The 22487-nt window shown below is 45.3% G+C and overlaps 1 protein-coding gene across 12 annotated transcripts in view; it reads left to right on the top strand.

Annotated features, from left to right (window-relative positions):
• Positions 1-22487, top strand: part of PTPRQ (protein tyrosine phosphatase receptor type Q) — a 2012995-nt gene that overhangs the window by 1831576 nt on the left and 158932 nt on the right. For 9 of the 12 annotated variants that reach the window (XM_069629300.1, XM_069629298.1, XM_069629293.1 and 6 more), the window contains 3 exons: positions 3699-3725; positions 7215-7296; positions 19004-19094. In XM_069629300.1, the coding sequence (XP_069485401.1) occupies positions 3699-3725; positions 7215-7296; positions 19004-19094 (200 nt within the window). The remainder of the gene's footprint in view (positions 1-3698; positions 3726-7214; positions 7297-19003; positions 19095-22487) is intronic. The other 3 variants (XM_069629294.1, XM_069629296.1, XM_069629301.1) reach the window with 1 other exon arrangement.

Below are 22487 nucleotides of genomic sequence, written 5' to 3' on the forward strand. Positions count from 1 at the left end.
AAGCACAAGAAAATGTTTTCTGTCACTGAGAAGAGGGGCCACGTTAGACTCTGATCATGACCAGGTAGAGGCCAACTCCTTGTGGATAAATACCAACTTTCATAGTAACTTAATAAATATGGAAAGTTCCTGCCCTCCAGAGATAGAAATTCTGAAACCTACAGCCTCAGTTTCTTCCCACTGGAGTGAAAAGCTTATGAAACTGGGGGGAGAAAATAAAATCCCTCTGTACCCCAATGAAATTAAAACACCTGAACGACTGGGGAAGAACTCCCAGCTACCCATACACACCTGTGAGACCCTAGTTAGAACACCGACCAGGGATAACAGCAGCCTTTCCAAATGTACACCTCTTGGGGACATTGTCTACACCCTAAAGCCTGAATACTGTGAGTCCTCTGACAAAGCAGTCTTCATATATCCCTCCTGGGACGATAATGCCATAACATCTGAAGGAGAGAAGGAGGAGGATTTTCACCTCTAGAAAGATAGGATATCAGAGGTATCTGTTGCCCGTGGTGACCAAGAGATCCTCAAAGAAAAAGGAGAGGATGGGGGATAGTATCTTCTAAGCCCTCATCAAGCACGCCAGAGCCCGCATGGAAAGAGTGTGGATTACCTCTCAGATATGACTCTTTGGATCAGGAGGAGCAAGGCCCCTCTACCTCGAGCGTATCACTCAGCAGTCCACAAGGACCAGAAACACCCAATAGACCTAAAGGTAGTAAATCAAGCTTAACCACTAGCGTGATATAGGGTGTAAACAGAGACCTACCATCCATCATACTCCCATCTCCAAGCTTAGGCCAGAAATTGTGTTTCTCTTGTGGAGAATATGGTCATCCGGTGAGGCATTGCCCCTTGAATATAATTGATTCCCCCACCATACCATAGTTAAAAGAACCCAGTCAGGATGGGTGAAGAAAAAAAGCAGGGGCTGATCTATCCTATGCCAGTATCCTCTATGCCCAACCTAATGAGAAAATGGCCCAATGGGAAGATAACCCCGAGAGACATCTCCGTAGAAGGAGGAAAGATAAAAACAAGAGAGAATCCAATACTTTCCTGTATACAGAGACTAAAACTACATACAGAGTCCATGCCCCCCTTAATGGAAAGAACATATGGGCACAACTTGACAGCGGGAGTAAAGGCACAGGTACTGAGAGACAGAGACTCTTGTTAATGATGTTTTAAATGTGCTTCATAAAGTTGCACACCATTGACCCTGAGATAAACAAAATGCATGAGTTAGTGGTGGATATGTTAATAGCCATGATCTAAACATTTCTAATCACATTTCATGGAGCTTAGAAGTCAGCACATTGCCTTTTTTGAACAAAATATCTGACTGTGGCAACATGTACATTTGACTCTTACTTGCAGTGTTTCTTCACTTTTAACATTAAAATACCCTTGAATGGAATACTTTACCAGGCGTGTAGAATATTGTAGGGCATTTCAAAGACCTGTCTAATGAATAACTTATTCTAGTAGCTCTGTGTTTGCACCACCACTCATGTACATGTGGATGAATGGATGCTTCCTTCCCATTTTGAAACCCTCACTCTTGCCTACCAGCCCAAGTAGCCCCGGAAACCGCTCTGAAAGAGGGAACCATTTCGCTAAATGATTTCTAGAAATTAAACAAGTCCCTGTCACTGTCTTTGCTGTCATGAGATCTGCTTCAGTAAAAATGGCAAGATACCACTTTGATTGCATGACTAATTAGTCAATCAAATTGCTTTTATTTTGCTGGGCCCAGGGCTATACTCATTCCCTATACTTTAGCCACAGCTTGAGAGATAAAACATATTCCCGATAGAGTATGTACAGAGGCTGATGGCATTGCTGGAAAGGTAAAAGGTCGAATGGTGTCCTTAAGCTGCATGGTTTTGGCCCATATGTAGCACATTGACAAAACTTAGTAAATGTGCATAATTATGACCCATAGCTGGTACTTTGGTGCCACCAATTGATGATGGATAGTGTTTGCTGTTGGGTGGAGTTTTAGAGCCAAGCTGATGGAGCCAGACATATTGTTAAAGGCATATGGAATGTGGTATTATTTATTTAATCATGTATTTATTTATTGTTTGCTTGTTAGGCGGTTATACAATAAGAATATACTGTTTCAAAGCACCCGCATGGAGGGCGGGAGGGTACATTACAACACAATATTAACAGCTGAGGGGGAAGAGGAAGTGGGACGAACCTACTATGCCTTGTTAGTATTCAGAACGTCCAAGTGCAGAAAGGAAGAGGGAAGAGAGGGTAAGTGCTGGGGAGTCCGAGCTCGTGGGAGAGCCATGGAAGAAGTGATAGGAATGTTGAGTGCCACATGGCCTGGGCCGCGGGAGGTGTAAGTACGAGTCTCCAGAGATGAGGGTGTGTGCATGCAAAATGCTATGGATAGATTTGGGAATAATTGGTGTGGGAGGTCAAGGCCCCAAAGATGCATAAGGGTCAAGGGCACCGATTCAGCAATTGTGGGACTAGCATAGGAGAGAAGGTGGGAAGGAGAAGGAAAAGAGGACAGTCTTAAGGAGCTTCTGGAATTGAGAAGATCCTTCTCAAGGTGCAGGGCTGGGGGGCGGCTATTCCAAAGGAGGGAGCCCACTGAGGAAAGTGAGTGACCCCCTGCACTCTTTTTAGCAAAATGCTTTACACACAAAGAGTTGTTGCCAGAGGAGCAAAGAGGTCTAGTGGGAGAGTATTTAGTGAGATAGAGTAGAAGATAGTGTGGTCCCCGGGCCCAGACAGCCTTGTGGATGATGCAGAGGGATTTGAATGTAATCCGTACAGCACCCAGGAGTCTGTGAAGACGTTTTTGTGAAGGAGAGATGCGACCCCTGGGCTTAAGGCCAAGGATAAGTCTTGCTGCCCTATTCTGGATAAGCTGAAGGGGGTCACAGAGTGAAGGGCGATTCAGGAGAAGGCTATTACAGTAGTCAAGTATAGAGAGGAGTAGGGCTTGAGTCACATTGAGCCTCTGCGGAAAGTGAGAAAAGGTGGAATTCCTTTGAGAAGGAAGAGCTGGTAGTTGGACTTCTTGGCAATGTCCTGGGAGTGGGGCAGGAAGGAGCGAGAGGAGTCGAAGATGATTCCAAGGTTTCTGGCTTTAGATGAAGGATCAGGGAGGAGAGCCGAAGGAGGAAGGCCAGAGTGAGGGGAGGAAAGAGGGAGCAGGGGTCCCAATGGGAAGGATCTCAGTTTTACTGGCGTTGAAGCAGAGATCATTGAAGGCGCACCAGGACTGGATGGCAGATAGGCAGTCACGGATGATGGAGGGTGCAAGAGGGTCAGCAGGGAGTCTGAAGAAGAGCAACAGACTATGCTCTCTGAAAGGCACCTAGACCAGGGAGGTGGGTTCGACCGGGAGCCAGGCACTGGAAGAACACTGCATTCCTCTTCCATGATGGTAGTCCTATGACCTTGCATGTTGTCTCCCCTGTCTCTCTGCCCAGCACCCAATTGGAGCCCTGAACAGCTGAAGGACTTTAATAATTTTGACTTTGCTAATGCTTGTTCTGTGTTATTACCAGTGAACCAAAATCCGTGTTTTTGCAATAGCTGTTCTCGAGCTCTTAAGCAGTAGTGCTTGCTTTAGTCTAATAGCTCATGCATAACCTAAGGAGAATTCAAGCAGTGTTCACCGTTTTTGCAACATGTTCCACTTAACTTAATCTCTGTTGCAGGTTGCTTAGTTATAGAAAATCTCTCAAGTAAGTTTCTTCCAGATCTTTGTGTGTGCCTGTGGTAATGTTGCCTGCTTGCTTGTTGAAATCTTACTGTGTGGTTCCTTTCTTCGTGTTTATTAGAGCGAACCTCCAAGTTGGCTATAAATCATAAACGCATGACCAATTGCATGGTAACTGGAGAAATGCTTTCTCTCCCTCTGGGGTGAAGCTTGCATGTCTGTGTTTTAGCTTGGGAAGCAATACAGGGATATTTAAACTCCCGGGGTTAAAAACGGTGTAATGATCCAATGAGGTCACCGCAATATTCTATATGCTCCAAACGCTGGAAAAGCGTAACACGTTCCGTGAGCGATAAAGATATGCTGTGCTCCACAAAACAGGGATAACGCCAGGAAGTGCCAGTTGTTAAAATAAAAAACACCACTAAAACTATAAATCTCCAGAAAACCACTGCCACATGTTTTCAAGGGAAACGTTTTTGCAGTTGTGAAAAGTGCATGTGCAGCAATGCCCTCCAAGGGCATGGAGAAATGTAAGTACCCACTCCTTGGCTCTGCTGTCCATACTTGGCTCTCTACCTGAGACCCATTTCCAGTTCTGTTTGGACCAACAATAGTCCAGTGAATATATGTTTAGGAATACAAAATGAGGGCATTGCTGTGCCATCCCCACCCCAGGTGTTTAAACATCTCATCCCAGAAGTCATCCTTTGTGTTCTTCCCTACAGTAGTTCGGTGCTCTGTGTAGTAAGTAGATTGCTTTGGTAGTTTCATCTAGGAAATTGCTAAGTTGACTGAGCATTCGGGTGCGGGGATAGGGAGGGGGGAAGGGCAAGCACTGGTGGACATTCTAGGTCACCAGGGGCAGTTGGTTTCTACTGGATCCAGTTTAGGCATATTCATTCTTGGACATTTCACTTTATAATCCCGATTTATAGAATGGCACGAGGAGGATCCTGCTGCCCTCTGCCAATATTCAGGCAGGCACAGGCACCTGTGCAATTTAGAGGAGTATTGCCAAGTGACCCTCCATATCGCCATCGCTGTGCCATCAAGCCTCCCCTCCTCTTCAAACTTTCCTTGAATTGAAGTTTATAATGGGAGATGGCAGGTAGCAGTAACATTGCTGCCACCACTGCCAATTATGTGCGGGAAGTAGCTCCTCTCCCTTCCTTCCTGGGTGGATTCATTCCAATATCTGGTTAAGGGGTGCAAGCGGTGTCCCCATCAGGCCAGAACTGGTGGCGGACCTCCACCAGTGCCACCAGGACATTGGCAGCCCCCTGGTGGTGCAGCTAATCCATCTGACAGAAGTGCTGCCTCTCGACCACTCTTGGTGGGCCCATGTTTAAATCATACAGCACTTTCTCCTCCAGGTTTTCAAACCCAGGGCTATATGTGGAAATGCCACCATATGACACCAACAACCATTAAAAGTTGCGTCTGCAGTAAACTACAAATGCCCCAGAAACAATATGCCAGGAACTGGTGGAAGTAGAACTGCTTCTGGTCAATTTTTGAGACATTATAATACATTCTGGGGTTTTTGTCGAAGCATGCTACGTTTTTGTTGGATTTTAAGCACAAATGTATTGAAATATGTTTTATTGGCAAACTTTGCTGCTATTGATGGATGAGCCCTTTTGACTAGAAGAGCATGTCATGGTCAAGTTTACTGTCTATATGGTCTGGCTGAGGTGCATTGAGGCATGCGTGCAATGGCAGAAGTACAAAGCTTCCACAGCTCAAGCGAGTGGGACTGAAATGGCAGAAGTACAAAGCTTCCACAGCTCAAGCGAGTGGGACTGAAATGGCAGAAGTACAAAGCTTCCACAGCTCAAGCGAGTGGGACTGAAATCATTCTTTTAAGATTCAGTGACCATGAACGAGTTGGATTAAAAAAAAAAACTTTCAGACCACCCAAACATGTTGGTATAAAGGGAAAATATGAGGTTTTCTGGCTAGCTGATGGGGTGCAGAATCCGTTATGCGTCATGACACACGTCAGACTCGGCACGCACCCCAGCAATCACTCACAGGCCCTGGCCATGGGCTGATTTAGGGTAAGGACCTAGAAATTGGCATCCTAGAATGAGCAGACCTCTCTCCCCTGCACACACTATTGCAGAGATGTTTCGTTCCTGAAGAAGGGGGGGTTCCCCAAAAAGCATTGAGCATTATTCTCTTCAATTAAAGAAGCTTCATTGCTCGAAATGATTGTATCTGTCGTTATTTTGTGGCATACTTGATGTTTAAAAATTTCTGTGAATACTTTTGGCCGTTAGTTCAGCAATATGGTGTACAGGGGACGACGGGGTGTCGTAATTCTAGGACGCCATTTTCTAGTACATTTCTTTCTTAACTCCGTGTCAGGGTTGTGTTACCTCCCCTGCACCCTAGTTTCCTGAGCTTTTCCTGAAACATTTTTATTGTGGTAGGCGCGCACTGGTTTCTTCCTCGTGTGCTGATTTAGGGTAAAGCCAGGTTTGTGGCTCCAATGTCTTTTGGGCTAGGCTTCCACCGTTTCACATGCGAGGCCTGACTTGGGGGTACAGTTGGCTCTAGGCCAGGCCGCCATAACCTTTGACCGAAGGTACCTGCGTTTTTACAGGCCTATCAGCTGACCTCCAATCAGGCTGGCAGCCGGCCACCCACCCCCACGCACATGTCTGCGAGCTGTTTGGCTGAAAGAAAAATCATCAGCAACTTTCGTAGCACATACTGGGTGGGTGTCATTGAGTTTACTGGTAATGGTGAAAACATATAGTACTTAAGATTCCAACTATTTTTTTTTTAATTCTAATTCTGTGCTGGGATCAAATGGGATATTTACTGCATGTGGTACAGAAAATACCGCTTGTGGTAAATATGCTTGATTTGTCCTAGTCAGCACTTTATATGTGCTCCCCGCAAGTCAATATCCCTTGCAACACCAGCGTATAATTAATTAGGTGGTATATTCAAAATAGGAGGTATTTTAATTGCCACCTGCTTTTACCGTTTCCATCATAATCAGAATGAGGCACTCTGTGTTTCCCAATCCACTCCGTGGTCGCTGAATTTGATCCAAACCACTTCTGCCTTGACCTGCCTTTCACTACAACAGTAGTGGGGGCAGCTTTTGGCAGTGGAGTAACTTTTCTGAAAATATTGGGGGGACATGACATCTGAAGAAAAGGTGTCCCAGCCAAATAAATGGGGACAAAATGGTGTGCCATGAAAGTTGGGGGAACAAACACCTCTGCCCTCCCCCCTAAAATTACGGACCATGGGGGGTAATAGGGTTCCAGCAGGAGGCCAGAGGGTGCACTGACTGGGCACGGGGGGGTCGGCGGGGGGGGGGGTTGTTAAGAGGGGGGCTGGTTCCACCACTGCTTCACACGCTGATCCTGGGCTTCCGTATGCGCCCCTCCCTCTGCTGGGTCTTGCTGAACTGTCAAAACAAGAGATGCAAGAGAAGCAAAAAAAAAAGCAAGCGAACTAATAACATGATTATTTTTATCTCTACTTCCAGGCCGATCTCCAAGAAGGCCTTCTTGCAACACGTGGAAGAGCTCTGCACGAACAACAACCTAAAGTTTCAGGAAGAATTTGCGGTATGTTGCCAGCAGTTGTCACAACATTGTGCGACCCCCAGTCGTTTTATGTGTCCGATTTCATGTCCATTTTAAGCAGGCGAGGTCACCCTTGATAATCAATACCTAATTACCATGTTGATTGTTTGGACTGTAATCTTACACCGATTTGGGCAGTGCAATTTACACCACAAACTGGCCGGCGTTCCTCACCTGGGGTGTCAGTAAAAAGCGACCTACCCTGAGAAGACCCCATCGTTTCCCGAAGGCCACGCTGCATCATTAAACACTGCATGGCGCGGCTGGGAATGATATGTACACCTCCCATGTCGGGAACGTTAGTCAAGGTGCCCTGCGCAGCCACGTGATCCTGTCCAGCATCTATCCGACTTTTCAGCGGCACTTTTAGCCCTGAAGGCAGCTCAGTGAAAGGAGCACGCAGCCATTTCTTTGCGACCAGCGGCAGTTCACAGGCATGAATGCTGACAAGGCTCACTCCGTGTGGATGCTGAGAATATCCACGGGCTTGCCAGATATTGAAACGTTTTAGTGAATAGTAACAGCCTGGGACAGCGGAGTGAATTGCTAGTAAAAGTCCATTTTACATTCCCCATCCCAGTGCTAATCCCCATTTCTGACATTTTTGTCACCCGTCAACAAAAGCCTATGTTACCCTCCTCACCCGCAGGTCCCCTCCAAACTCACGCAGACCCCTACTTCAGCCATTCCCCAAGTCATGCCATTTCCCCCTCACTCACATACCTACCTATTTCTCCGGCACTATGGCCCCACTGCTTGCCTTCCAGCAATGAAAATAGAAAAGGGACAGCATCCCCTTTTCCCCCCTTGAGCGGTGGTAGAAGTGTACCGAAAAAAGCAGTGGAACTGTGGACTGGGCAGGGGAGAGGGTAGTCGGAAGCATAGTGCACCATGTGACAAGGTGATGCTGCCGGGGCATTGCAATAGTCTAACTAGTAACTAAGGCTCCTATTACAACTTAGACTTGCATAGAGACATGAATGGACAAATCCTCTATATAGAATGGTGAATATGGGTAGACGAATGGTAAACAAAAAACAATAAAAGTAGTGGAACACCGCTCCCGACTGTTGCCACTCACTTCGGTCACTGCCCTTGCGACCATCTTAATATTTTTTAAAGGAAATCAGGCGAACAGACACAATTTTTTCTCTTTTAAAACATTATTATGACCCCTGATGATGACTGGGGAGGGTGCTAATAGCGTTACCTACCCATTTGGTGGGTGGGCTTTAGAGGTAAGCGCTCTAAGAACTCACTCGGTACTTAGCTTTGTTCAGGCCTACAAGGGCACGGGCTGGCGGCCTGCTACCACTTGGTGGTAAACCCGTGACCATTTACCTGCCAAATGGTAAGTTAACACAATATTGTCCCAGGTTGGCTGATTCTACGCAAGTGACTAATACAAGCAGTAAAATATACTACCCAAGAAGTGCATTCTGACAAGTATAGCATCTGTCCTTTACAGGCCATCCAGCTTATAGCTATTTTGCGCTCAGCAAAACAAAAAGTGTGAAATATGTTTTTTTGAAATGTGACTCCAGAATTATGAAAAGCCACTAAAAGTTTTACAATTTACTATTTTGACCACCTGCCACTCATTTTAAATAATCTGAATGACAAATCCAGGTTAAATCTTGATATACAATGAGAGATGTTAACCATTTCAGAGTGAGGTGCCTAAAAGGTACCCTGTGTTTCCTGGGCATGTAAGACACGTGGTGCCCTAAAAAGTAGCTGTCCACAGGGGCGTTGCTAGGGGGGGGCTAAAGGGGCTATAGCCCCTGATCTTTTGGTTGTAGCCCCGGATAGAATCTCAGGAGCTACAGCGAAAAGACTAGCTAGCCCCCGGTCCCAACAGTTCCTACATCAGCGTAGCCCCAGGTCTTTTCCAGACCTAGCAACTCCCCTGGCTGTCCAAATAGCACTGTGATCCCCAGAAGGTGGTGGCTGCAATAAACCTTGCAAGCAGGCCCAGCACTTGCCAGTCAAATGTATTTAAGGAGTAGTATATCTACTCCCTGGAACATAATTGTAGGTGGTGCTATTGCATAGGTAACTATGAATGAGTGTCTCATCTAAAATGTTACACTATATCAGGGGTCTGCAGCCTTTGGTGCTCCAGGTGTTTTGGACTACAAATCCCACCAGACCTGGGCAGCAGAGCCAATGTTGAGGAGTCATGGGAGTTGTAGTCCAAAACACCTGGAGAGCAACAGGTCGCAGACCACTGCACTATATGGTAGTGGCTAGCATGAGACCAGTAAACCTGAGGCCAGGGCACTAAAGACCAGTTCTGACAGATGTCTGCATTCAAAGTTGAATCAGGATCCTTTGTGTTTCTCCAAGAAGGATCACAGGAAAGTGTGAATGTGTCAACTTTTAATGATTAGTTGGCCGCCAAACGTATGAAAATAAGCCTGGCTCCGACTGGTGGCCATGTCTGCACTCAGCCTGCAATTTGTGTACAAGATAGGGAATCTGGGCCTACACTTTCTACAATCACTGGGATGAATTCAGGACCACTGAGAAGACACCTTGAATTCGAGATTACTCGACAGTTGCTCTGCTACAAAAAATGCCCAGAATCACACTGTGAAAGCAAATGGCTGCTGGAATAAGAGGATTCCATTCTTCTTAAAGACCAGTGCTAACTTCCCTTTTCTCCATAGCGTTTGCTGGGTTAAAATCCACTATGATCCCTTTAATCCCAAACGAAGCCTTGCTGCTTGACATGAGCAGCCTGAAAAAAAGATAGCACTGGGTGCCTGGGGATGATTAACAGGTGGCACCAGCGGGCAGCTATTGACAATGACAATCTATAATCAAGACACCTTCATTTTTTAGTCCTTGGACTCTGAGGAACCACGGGCCATCCTGACCTGTTCTGCAGGGCAGAGATGTCATTTTGGGGTTGCCAGTTGTACCAGCTGCTACTCCTGGTGACTCCATTGTACCTCTGGCACTGCCTTTGCAATCGTGATTCAGGATCACATGGACAACACCAACCTGAAAGTAAAGAGGGATCTGGTGAGAACCCTGCTTACTTTCAGTTGTTCCTAGCCCTGATCCCTCTCCTAGAACTTCAGCAGCTTCCCCATGTCTGTGAGGAGCAGAGGAAGTGATAAGTGGTGTCAACACTGTGTTCTCCTATGCACTGCATCTGCAGGATGTTACCGATGCAGAGTGCACAGTAAAAGTAAAAACCAGGAAAAAGGAACAGAATCGAGGGTACAGCACAGTGTATCATGAAAGCGGAGAGCCAGACAGCCTGACGCAAGGCCTCTACTCGGGTAAGTGTGGGGATGTTAGCAGTTGTTTAGGGGAGTAGATCTCAAGCTGTACTGGGACCTTGCAGATGGATGGGCCATTCCGGGTTGCATTATTTGAGGCTGAACTTTGCCCACCTTAGCAAAAACTGCACATGTGAGACTGGACCTCACATATAGTGGCAATACCATGAATGTAAGGCATTAAATACTATTGGATGGCTGTGAGGAATTCGACCATCCACATGGTGGGTCAACTGGGCTTTTTGAAATGTTTAACTAAATGGAATGATGGTAGACCAACCTCAGGAAAATCTGTGGGGCTAACCCACACACATTTTCTTATGCTCACACCACGACAAATGCATAGGCCTGTGTACTCTGGATGGACACAGCCAACAGGCACAGTCCGCCCTGTCATATTTAGTTGGAATGTGCCACTCTCCCCTGCAACACTCACACCCAAACATCAGCTAACTTAATTCCTTTGAATGTAAGGCAGTGGCAAGGAGGAAAGATAGAGAAAATCGGATTTTAAATAAAGCCCGCCACCCCAAGATGGGAAGCCAGAAAAGATAGTTAAAACCCATTTTCGGAGCAAAACGGCAGAATCTAATTTTGATAATTACTCATATGGCTACTCACAACTGCTAGGGGACAGTTTGAAAAGAAATTCGTGTTGCTACACTTGATGAGATAGGGAAGCTTATAGGATGCTAATCAGCACACCAGAGCAACATGGAAAGAAAAGGAACAATTCATTTCAGGAAAAAGCATAAGGCAAAAGAAATAATACAAACGGCAAATGGAAATTCGTTTTACACAGGATTTGCAATGACTGGCAGCTAGGTAAAGGATTTAGCTTTAAAAATCAGAAATCGGTGTTCAATGACAGAAGCCCATAATGGGTAAGATTCTAGCAAAAGGGATTGCTCTAAATGGGACTAAGATTTGTGATTTATAAAAGGACGGATGCAACTAAGGAGTTTGTGGGGTAATACACACAGTACACTGGTAAATTCGGTTTTCAGTACACAGAGACTAATTCTTTTGAGGCAATACTTTAATGACTAGAATAATTAATAAAAACACTCGACAAGATTGTTGATTTCGAATGGCAACAATTTTGAACGTGAATTTCAATGGGAGAATTCATTTTTGTCAAATGATACTAAGGACTTATACAGGCAACTGAGAGATTTATCAAAGGAATGCGCCAACATACACAGGCTACTACAGATTCTTCTTTGGAAGGTGAATGATTTATACTGGCAATTTGGGACTTTCAATGGGATTTCAATGGGGTTTGTGTCACAAAAAGGAAAGGTTTATGCAATTTAGGGCGGGGTGGTTTGCTACTTACAAAGTACAACTTGATTTGGGATTCTGGAAAGCCAGCTGGATCTCAGGACACTCTGGACAGCTGGGGCATGGGACCTGGTCACTGCACTCTCCTAGATGGGATTATGGACTGAAAATATCATCAAATAAAGATTTCCACCAACTCAAGCCATGCATCATCCTGATCCAGACCTTTAAGTCCAGCTCCTACCTCGAACAGAACGCAGCCAAGATGGAATACCTGCTCCTCACTAACAACACTGATCGCCCCCACATTCGGACAAGAATGTCCTCCATCAAACCTCAAAGGCTTCACCTAATGCCTATTGTCTCTTCCACATGGACAGCAACCTCTCCTTCAAAGCTCACATAGTGGAGAAAACTCAGACCGCATTCAGCAGCCATCTTTCCTGTATACCATGAAGCCTTCCCACAAGACACCAGCTGCAGATCCGCCGTAGAGGCCCTGCTCCTGCCTCACCATGATGCCTTTGCTATTCTGAGCACATAACGTCCATACTCATTGAACTTTACTGGCTACCCCTACATACAGGCATCACTTTGAAAACTAGCTACACCATAACCACATCTGTCACAATGCATGCTCCTCCCTACCTGACAGAACGACAACTCACCACTTCTTGCAGTCACAGCTTCACCAAAAGGCACCCGCTGACCAGAGTAGGACAGCAGACATAGAAACAAGAAAGAACAAGGAATCACATATTCCCTGTCTACTCCCTCAGACTGTGGAACATCATACATGTCAATATCATCCCCGCCCACCCCACCGTCGTGCAATTCAGAAGAAGAATCCTTCAAGGAACACCTTTGACACACGCAGTAAGATTCACATCCCAAAACCTATCCCTCTTAGTATCCCTACTGATGAGCAACCTTGTCTGAACACCTCAGCACCTCTTGCAGCACTCTTCAATGTTCCCCACTAAATCTAAATGTTAACTAATCTGTGCTACCTGGAAAGGTGTGCCCCTTAAACATGTTATGTCTAAGGGCTGTTCTGCCTCTGACCATCTAATGCATGACTGTATCTCGTACTAATGAACAGTGTTCTTTTACTTTCTAATATATACCTAAAATAAAATTAAAATATCGATCACAAACAGAGGGCTCATCTAGTCACAATTCTGGTCCAAAGTGATTAACCCAAGTGACAGACATTCCAGAGATAATTTAACCTGACAAAGATGGACAACACACAGAAGCGCTGCCGGCTAACGATATTTATTCACACCCTCTTCCTGGATCATTCCGAAAGTGCATGATCCTCAAAGCATGGCCTGTGCAGACTCGCCTCTGAGAAAAATCACAATGCTGCTCCGCGACACAAAATCACGTTTAATGGAAACTGTCACTTTTAAATGCAATGCGAACCCCCCTATAAAAAGATGGATGGCTTTTTCTGAGTAACTTCCTTTTTTACGGCTATCATCGGGCTGACGGCCTGTTGTTGGCCCGCAGTATCAGTTTGGCTCAGCTCGCAGTTGAGCTCGTGAAATACCGATTTGTCAGTCTCCGGTTTCTCTATTTTGGATTTGCAGATTAATCCTGAACGCCCCACTGTTGGGCCTGCACGAAAGCATAGACTTGCACCATTGTCTGTCACACCAGCAGGTTACACTATTCAATTCCCAGTGGGGACTTACTGTACGACACCGGCCTGACAAGATGAACGGCATGTCCAGCAGCCTTTGGCTATGCCCTTTGTCTGCCAGGAACAGAAGGAGTTCAGCTGCGGCATCATGGCATTACCCTTGGCAACTTTGGCTGGGCAAATGTAATGACCCTAAAAGGGAACTGGGTGTTTTGGTGACAAAATTCACTTTATTGGTGAATTTTAAAATACCTCAATTTTACATACATTTTTTGGCCAAAATTATTTGTTGAATAATCTAACAAAATACAATTTTTTTTTTAAAAGTAGTGATTCTTCAAAACAGGAGTTGAACCTTTTTTTAAAAGCCAGTCGATTTTTAAAGAGATCAGACCTTTGTTACATGAATGAATCGATATTTTAAACAAGAAGGGATGTGCTTATCACAATGTACTGAAAAATCGTCCCCTACATTTGTGTTGTGGCGAAATAACCCATTTATTTGATTTTTACCCGGATTCGTTATTCACTATTTATTGGGGTAAGGGGCTGTGTGATGCATATCTTTCGGCGACCTTCCACATAAAGAACTCACCTCCGAAAAGATGAATACATTTTTTTTTAGAAGTGGATCAGTCTTATTACAGTGAGATAGGTAGATCTGATTAATAAGGACTGATATGATGCTTCATATTTGCACTCCACACTTGTTGTTGAGCACTTCCCAGGGAATGCTTGCAATTCAGTCAATAACTACCAGTATTGACCACTTGCTGAATCTTCTGATATTTCCCCCCATGAAATAACATAACATGTGAAAGTTAAACTGCCACTCGTCTCTCTCAAAAACTTCGTACCCCAGACAGGGTCGGACTGGGACAAGAAATAGGCTCAGACACCCAAAAAAAAATGGCCCACCCCTCGCCTCCAAAAAGTGGCCCACCCCCTCACCTCACAACCCTTGACCTCTGATGACATGAACATAAGTGATGTCATTTAACCCCACCCCAAAGTGACATCCCGGGAAGCAATGAAACACAACCTTTCACCCCTTGACAAAACAGGAAGTGGCATTAAATAGCATTGTTCTTAAGTACACTACGGAAAATATGGAAAAACATGGTTTTGCAAAAAAAAAAAATACATATTTTCAAAGCGTTTTTTTTTCCAAAACTGGCCCAGGCATGGGCTGAAACTGGCCCCCACTCCGCAGGGACGTTTTCGGCCCGGCCAAGGGCCGAAATGCCGAGGGGCCAATCCGACCCTGACCCCAGAGCCAAAAGATAAAATAGGGTTGGCACCAGACCAAACTCCCTGTAACTGTCTTGCTTCTCACCTCACCGTATCATCCCTCCAAGGTCCCAGTATACCGTTTTGAGTGAATCTGCCTGCTCCTAAGCTTCCCATAGGGACTTCTGCTGCATCTCGGTCCCAAGCACCAGCTTGATCCTGCTCTTGGAATCTTCCCATAGTCATGGACGTAGAAAAGGGCCTCTCCACTCACTGCAGCTCGAAGTTTGTTTGTGTCTTGAATGTTGTTATGGTTGCTGCAGTCTGCTCACACATCGGCTCCCTTGCTCACTGACAGAACGCAATGGCTGTACACTGTGTTCGATGCAAAACAATGTGACACAGTGTGCAGCCCTGACCCCCGCCCTGATTTCCTGGTTGCTAATAATAACGTTGTCTGGCATAGATGTTAATATCAGGTGTAATTGCCCTACAGAATGTATTACCCTCATCTAGGCTCAGACTATAACTCCTGGCGAGTGGCGAGCTTACATTGCTATTGGCATCCACAGTGAACATTCATTTTAAAATAACATCTAAAACATGCAATGTGAGTTTTTAAATTGCCTTCCGTGCAGTAGTTATTGCTCACTTTATTTTTATTTTTTATATTTAGCGGAAACGTCTCACAGCTACAACAATCCACTTTTTAAGACGTATTGTTGATAAATATATTTTTTTTACCTTATTTTGTTACTGACACATAATGCAGGATTCCCTCATCTGGTGATTTCATCATGCCAAGTCTCTTACACTGGCCCTACATTGTGGGTGGCAAATGGTGTCAGCATCACAACAGGATGGAATCTCTGCAACGGACCTGTAATGTTGTTAGCACTTGAGTTTGAAAGCATTTTAGTTTGAGCAGATTTCCTACCCACTTTCTCTTCTGATGTTTGTGACATGTTAAATTTGGTGTGCAGTCATAATGTCGACGGCAAAAAAGTCGAAAACAAAAATGTCGAAAAAAAAAATGTCGAAAAAAAATGTGTTTTTTTTTATTTGTATATTTTTTTGGGTTTGGGTAGTAAAAATAAACAGGGGTCTGGGGGGGAACCCCCGCCATTAAAAAAAAAAAAAAAATACAGATTCGAAATTTTTTTTTTTTTCGACATTTTTGTATTCGACTTTTTTGAATTCGACATTATCACTATCAACCGACTGGATAGAAGAAAGGCATTTGGAGCTGAAGTGCGAAATGATTCGAAACCTTTGAACCAAATATGTTAATTTTTTTATTTTGTCTGGAGGGCAAGGTACTGAAGCTACGGGCTGGGGGAGTCTATTTTTAGTAAGATATGGAGTCCCTTCTTTGAATGGTTAGCCCTACTTGATGCGGTATTGCACTATTTGAACACTTTTGTAATATCCTCAGTTGCAGGTTTTGCAGACTTTCTTTAGTGCCGTGTGTATTGTATTTGTATAATGGATCTGCTTTTTATGTGTCTGTGCTGAATTTTTGAATGCACTTTACGTAGATATGTGCTTGTACTTCAAGCACCGGTTGAAGGACACATTAAAATGGAGGTAACTTGTAATCTGAAGCAAGCCCCTTGAGGGTTGTGCAATTTCCACTGTAATCTGGCATTTTGTTGTCGGAAAACGTTCCATTATTTTATGATTCATTTTGTTTTTATTTTTTGTTTTTTAATGACCTGCTCACTGCAATAACAATGTATTACTCATAATTCACGACGTACACCTCTGATGCCACCCAGGTCTCAAAGAACACATAATACACATACAGGTTGGCCATCTTGGTTTACAGCATATTTCTAATAGATTAAGGTCTTCAATCGTCTTCTTAGAAGGTTGCCCTCAGTTTAGTGGCAGAGATGATTAAAGCCCTGCTCATATGTAGAACATGAAAAGACCTCTTGGGAGGGGAGTCATACGAGGGCGATCCATTGTGCTTCTGAATGCAGAACCACGCCATGGAAGCATGGTAGAGTGACTATCATCCATCAGAACATGTACGCTCCGAGGATTTCGAGACATGCCTACTGGCACAAAATCTGCACTGTTCTCTCAGGGAAAATTATTTTACAAGTGCCACATCAATAACCTGATCCAAGAGCTCGGACAGACACTCACATAAACACATAAACACACATGCGTGGTTGTGTTGGCATGTGGAAACCTGTAGGTCTTGCGTGGCATCTGTGGAAAAGCACACAAGGATAATGCTTCTTCTGTTGTTATTCAATTTACTTTGGAATCATTTATAACCCAAATACCAGATTTTGTGTTTCCAAGCTTGTTTACACAGTCCAGGATCAAGGAACAATCAGTGTACTTCTATGGAGAATTATCTAACTGCAGGTCCGAATGCACAGAGATACAATTGTACTAGGCCATCGTCCTGTGTCTATAACTGTAATTCAGGATGCTTAAATTGAGTGCAAAAACTACAAGTATTTGTTGGCAATTTCAAGGGTCCAGGTGGCTGTTTCATACCCAGCGTATTATGCGGGTGCCTCCATGCTTCTCCTTCCCTCCCTTTCTCAAGCATTATGGTGTCACATGCACTGTCTAGGGCCTAGGCCCTTACACTGCTCAGGTGTGCATATCCTACTCTTTGTTTCCCATATTGAGTTGGCTCTTTCTTTTCAGGATTCCCTGGTGTTGGATCCCAAAACTTCAAAATAGAAAAGGGGCTTCTTGTACCCCTCTACTAGTAACACTCACATTTATTATCGGTCTTTGTTAAATGCTTGTTTCTGGATGTTTGGCCACCAGATTGCATAGCCACATGCCAAATGCTTAGCATTTGGTGCCCAAGTGTGAAATCCTGTGTTCAAACATGGCACTCTTAGTCGGGGGTGAATAGCCACATTGGCTGCAAGTAGGGGCAATACCATCTTCTTGATTGTTGCCACCAACTATGACAATATCACTTAACTGTCTTCTTAAAATGTACTCTTCCCAAAGCTTCCATAACTTGGATTTCACCGGTCACCATTCCTACTCACCATGGCGATGTACCTTTTCCCTATCTATACCTTTTCTGCACTGACGGCAGCTAAAAAACTGGCCCTATTCCAGTTGCCTCTTGTAGCTGGTTCTGAATGGCACCCATTGTTATTTACCAGTGTTTAGTGGTGTAAAATGGTTTAGGTTTCTACTTTTATTGACGTGTTAGTGGTTATCCAGTAGGTAATGGCCCGCTACCCTAACTTGATAGGCTGAGAAATCCAAAATAATGAACTTGATGATGATGTACTGGAAATTCTTCAAACGTTGCTTACTTGTTGAGGTTCTTCTGTTGAAGGTCCAAATTACAAAATGAACAGGGACCACATTACAAAATAAACAAAAACATGCTGAGACATGGGAATTACAGGTAACTCCTGCTGGTAGTGTTTGCCCATAGCTGAGAGGATGTTGGCGCTCAGTGGTGAGCACACCACTCTGCACCACCTGTCTGGCTGTACTGCAAATGCACCAGGTGTGCACTCTGCCAACAGGCCGGTGCAGTCTACAAATTCATATATGGTGGTAATCAGGAGATACTGCATTGATCAGAAAGATTGTTGATGCAGCAAAAGGGCTGCCCAAGAGTCTTTGGTATGATGGGGTCCCTGAAAATCTAGTTTGCCCCCTGGTATGGGGCCAAGATGTCCTCCACACAGCCATCCTACTCCTGGAGTTGTCCTTCCGCCCAATGATCAATTGGCTTGCAAAGTGAAAATTAACCCATCAAACATTGAACAAGCCAAAAGAGCACATTTTACTTCTCCCTTGTGGGTAAGGATTTCTATGAATATCTTTTTTTCGGCCTGGTGTTACCACCCCCGCAGAAATACCAACTACCATTGCAGGTGGTGTTTCTACCATTATTTGGGCTGAAAGGTTTTCATCATTTGACAAGGGTTATTCTTCTCTCCCTGTGAGTTGCAGCTATTGTTATAACCCCAGTTGTTTTGCAGGGCACCAGCAGTGTTAGTTGTTTCTGGATGTTGACCGACAGAGATACACCCTCCGTCGGTTTGGAATGCTATTGGCAGGCACTTACAGGCTCGAGCATTGGAGGGGGGACCACATTCAACTTTGTTGACATTTCTGTGCAACATACTTGACTAACTGTCCAAATGTGAAACCAGCCAGAAAGGTGACCAATTAAGATGTTTCGCTTGTGTGTGCTCTAATCGACATGTGTGTTCTCATTTCACAGGAACTTCCCAAGTTTCTTCATGATCTTGCCACATCTGACGCTGATCTGCCCTGGAACAGGTCGAAGAATCGCTTTACTAATATCAAGCCATGTATGTTTTTGGTAGCAACTCTTCATTTCCTCTTTCTTTTTACATGGACTGTGCATATGTTGGCATGGATTTGCTTTTTGGCAGTGTTTCTCTGTTGTGCATATTTCACAAGTGTTGAAGTTACCACTAAGCGGGGCATGCACATTTGCATTTCCATAACACCTCTATGATTGCCTCTTCGATAGAGAATGAGTCCCTCATGTGGCGCTCCTCTGGGCTGTATCCTCTCGCTATGGCTCCTCAACATCTACCTTGCCCCTCTGGCCCATCTGATCTCCACCTTCTCTCCTCACTTCCAGTGTTATGCGGATGATACCCAGCTCTCATTCAAGCTCCCCTCTGCTTCCTCCTCTTCTTCCTAGCTCATTCCTGACTGTCTCACTGCTATCCAGGCATGATGCGCTGCTAGCGATCTCTGCCTTAATGCCAGTAAGACTGAGATCCTTCTCAGTGGGACTCCTGCCCCCTCCTTCCCTCATACTTTCTGGTTGCCCTCCATGGGTGCCCTTCCCCTCACCCTCTTGTGAGGCTAAATACCTTGGCGTTATCTTCAACACTCCTCTCTCCTTCTCTCCTCACATTGCGGGCCATGCCACGAGGGCCCACTTTCAGCTGCACCTCCTTAGAGGCATTCTCACTTTTCTCACCTTCCCCTAGAAACTCAATGTCTCCAGATCTCTGGTCCTCTCCAGGCTGGACTTCCGTAACAGCCTCTTCCTCAATATGCCTTTATCCTCCCTTTGGCCCCTTCAACTAATCTAGAATAAGACTATGAGACATATCCTTGGGCTCAAGCCCAGGGACCACATCTCTCAAGCCCTAATAACTCTCCACTGGCTGCTGGTGGCTGCGAGGATCAAGTTCAAGACCCTCTGCATCCTCCACATGGCTTTCTGGGGGCTGGGACCCTTCTACATCAACCCCCTCTCCCTAAATACCTTCCTGCTAGAGCCCTCTGGTCATCTAGCTCCAACTCTCTGCAGAGCAGACACTTCTCCAAGCAGAGAGTGGGCGGGGGTAGATCTCTGGCTTTGGCAGGAGGCTCCTTCTGGAATGGCCTCCCTGCCCCTCTCATGTTTGGGCTGGATCTCCTTAAATTCCAGAAGCTTCTCAAGACCCTTCTTTTCCCTTCTTCCTTACTGGTGATGCCCCCTCTGCCGCATTGACTGCTGCCTGGTCTATTCTGAGTCTTACAGGGTACTAGGCCCTCTTCGCCCAATCTACCCCAGCACCCCGGCCTCCTTGTCCCTCCTCTAACCTGCACTTGCCCAGCGGGGCCCCTTCCCCTGACCAGCCTGTCAGGGGGTGTGTCCCTACTGAGCCTGTCCACCCCCTTCCTCACACTTAGCATGTGGTCCTCATTCCCTGCACTCCCTGCATTCCCTGGCACTTGCCCGCTTGCCTTTCTCTTAGCAGTTGCCTCGCCCCAGGGACCCTCTTCTTCTCCCCACCCTCGCACAGGATGCCACCACTCTCCTCTGAACTTCCCTCCCAACCTAGCATTATCCTTTCCTCCCCGATCGGCACTTCCCCACCCCTCCACTGCCTGTTACTGTACTTGCGGGATCTGAATGACATGCGGCCTAGTGGGACCGTTATTGTTGTTTTCTTCTCTGCCCTCCCCAGCCTCCTTTTTTGTCTTGTGGCACCTTGAAACACCATTTGATGTTTAGGCGCTTCACAAATAGCCAATAAATAAATTAGGGCTCTGCAAATTGCTTTTGTATAGAGCAATGGTCCTTTACAAAGCATGTAGGAGTAGCATGATTGCCTTTTGTAGAGCACGCTTCATTACTTTTTGATACAGCATGCGTGATTTCGCCTTTTGAAAGCGCATGTATGATTGTCTTTCAATATAGCATGTAGAGCTACCCTTCAATAAAGCATCCATGATTGACTTTCAGTATAGCATGTACAGCATGATGTGCTCCTCCAGAGGTGATGTGTGATTGGATTTACATAGGCCATGCCTGACTACCTTCCGATAGAGCATGCATTAGGATCTTTCGATAGAGCTGTTATGATTGGCCTTCGATAGAGCATGTATGATTCCTTTTTGACAGATCGCATGCCTTTGGCCTATGATAGAGCATGTGCAGGCCTTCCGAGAGCATGTCTTGCTTTGCTCTTGGTTGGTTTATCAAGCTGTGGGGAAGGGATTTTTGGACACCATTCAGCATGCTCCCCTCGGCTTTGCCATGCAGGTGCAAGAAACCAAAGATTTAATAGGTTCTTAGCTTTGTAATTGTATCCACGGATCTAGGCTCTTTAACATTCTTTTCTGGCCATTTCTCTCCATAAAAGAATAGGCTAAAGGGGTGTTAAATTCACAAGTTGTTGCATATGTTTTTCTTGGGACAGCGGCGATATTTTCTTGCGGACGCTTCCGAACTCTGCACAGAGGTTCCCCCGCAAGATCTGAGGGACGGTGTGAAAATTCATAATCCGGGAGTCGGTGGCATCACAGGAGACAGAAGCCGCTCCCTCTGTAGCCAGCGCTGCTTCATTTTCCTTTTAATAAGAACAGAAATGGCACTATTATTCTAGGCATTAACTTTGATGTGAGACAGGGGGCATGGCATTCCTTCGTTAATGTATCTACATTCTGTGATATCAACTTCTCGGAACAGCTGGTCCCCTTCCCGGCTTCCCGCGCGACACATGGGCCGGCCCTTCTTCGCTGTTTCAGAGACCCATGCTTGCGTCGCCTGATAAAACAGTCTTTACTGTTCTTCCAAAGCCTCGTGCTGTAATTTCATACCTGCGGGCTGAGTTACACTGGGATTTGACCACTAATTTCAACAGGCTAGATTTATATCCCTGCTGCACGTGTAATGATGATGTATGCCCTCACTGTCCTTACCAGCTTTGCACTCAAAGAACCTATAGATTTACTGCTGCTGAGTTGCTTCTGGTGGGGGCAGTCGTGGTACACCCCCCCCCCCTGGGTGCAAGTGCGTTAATTTCATGTACGATGCTAAGCGTTGGTGTCGTGGAAGAGAATATGGTGTCAAAACTGTAATGTAACCACAAATGATGTGTATACAAAAAAGTATGTGTATACAAGTTATGTGTACACTTGGTTACTTCTATGATCTTATCGTATACAGTACACTGCAAGTGGATTAGATGTTTTTGCCATTGTGTGTTGCAACATGTACTTATTAACCGTCTAGTAAACGACACTAGATCCTAGGATGCAGGAGGTCGTTTCCGGCAAGCTACAGAGAGGGCATTCCTGCTCACGCAACGACGCTTGACAAGCAGGGCCTGCTGAGCTCACTGCCACGTGCGCATCCTGTCTGAATAGCCCTTCCACCAATGCATACTGATTAGCCCCAGGATCATGTTTAAAATGAAAGGCATGTGCCCCTGCCGTGCATTCTACATTAG

The sequence above is a fragment of the Ambystoma mexicanum genome, chromosome 12, assembly GCF_040938575.1.
Source record: "Ambystoma mexicanum isolate Mex_15411 chromosome 12, UKY_AmexF1_1, whole genome shotgun sequence".
Taxonomy (NCBI): Eukaryota; Metazoa; Chordata; class Amphibia; order Caudata; family Ambystomatidae; genus Ambystoma; species Ambystoma mexicanum.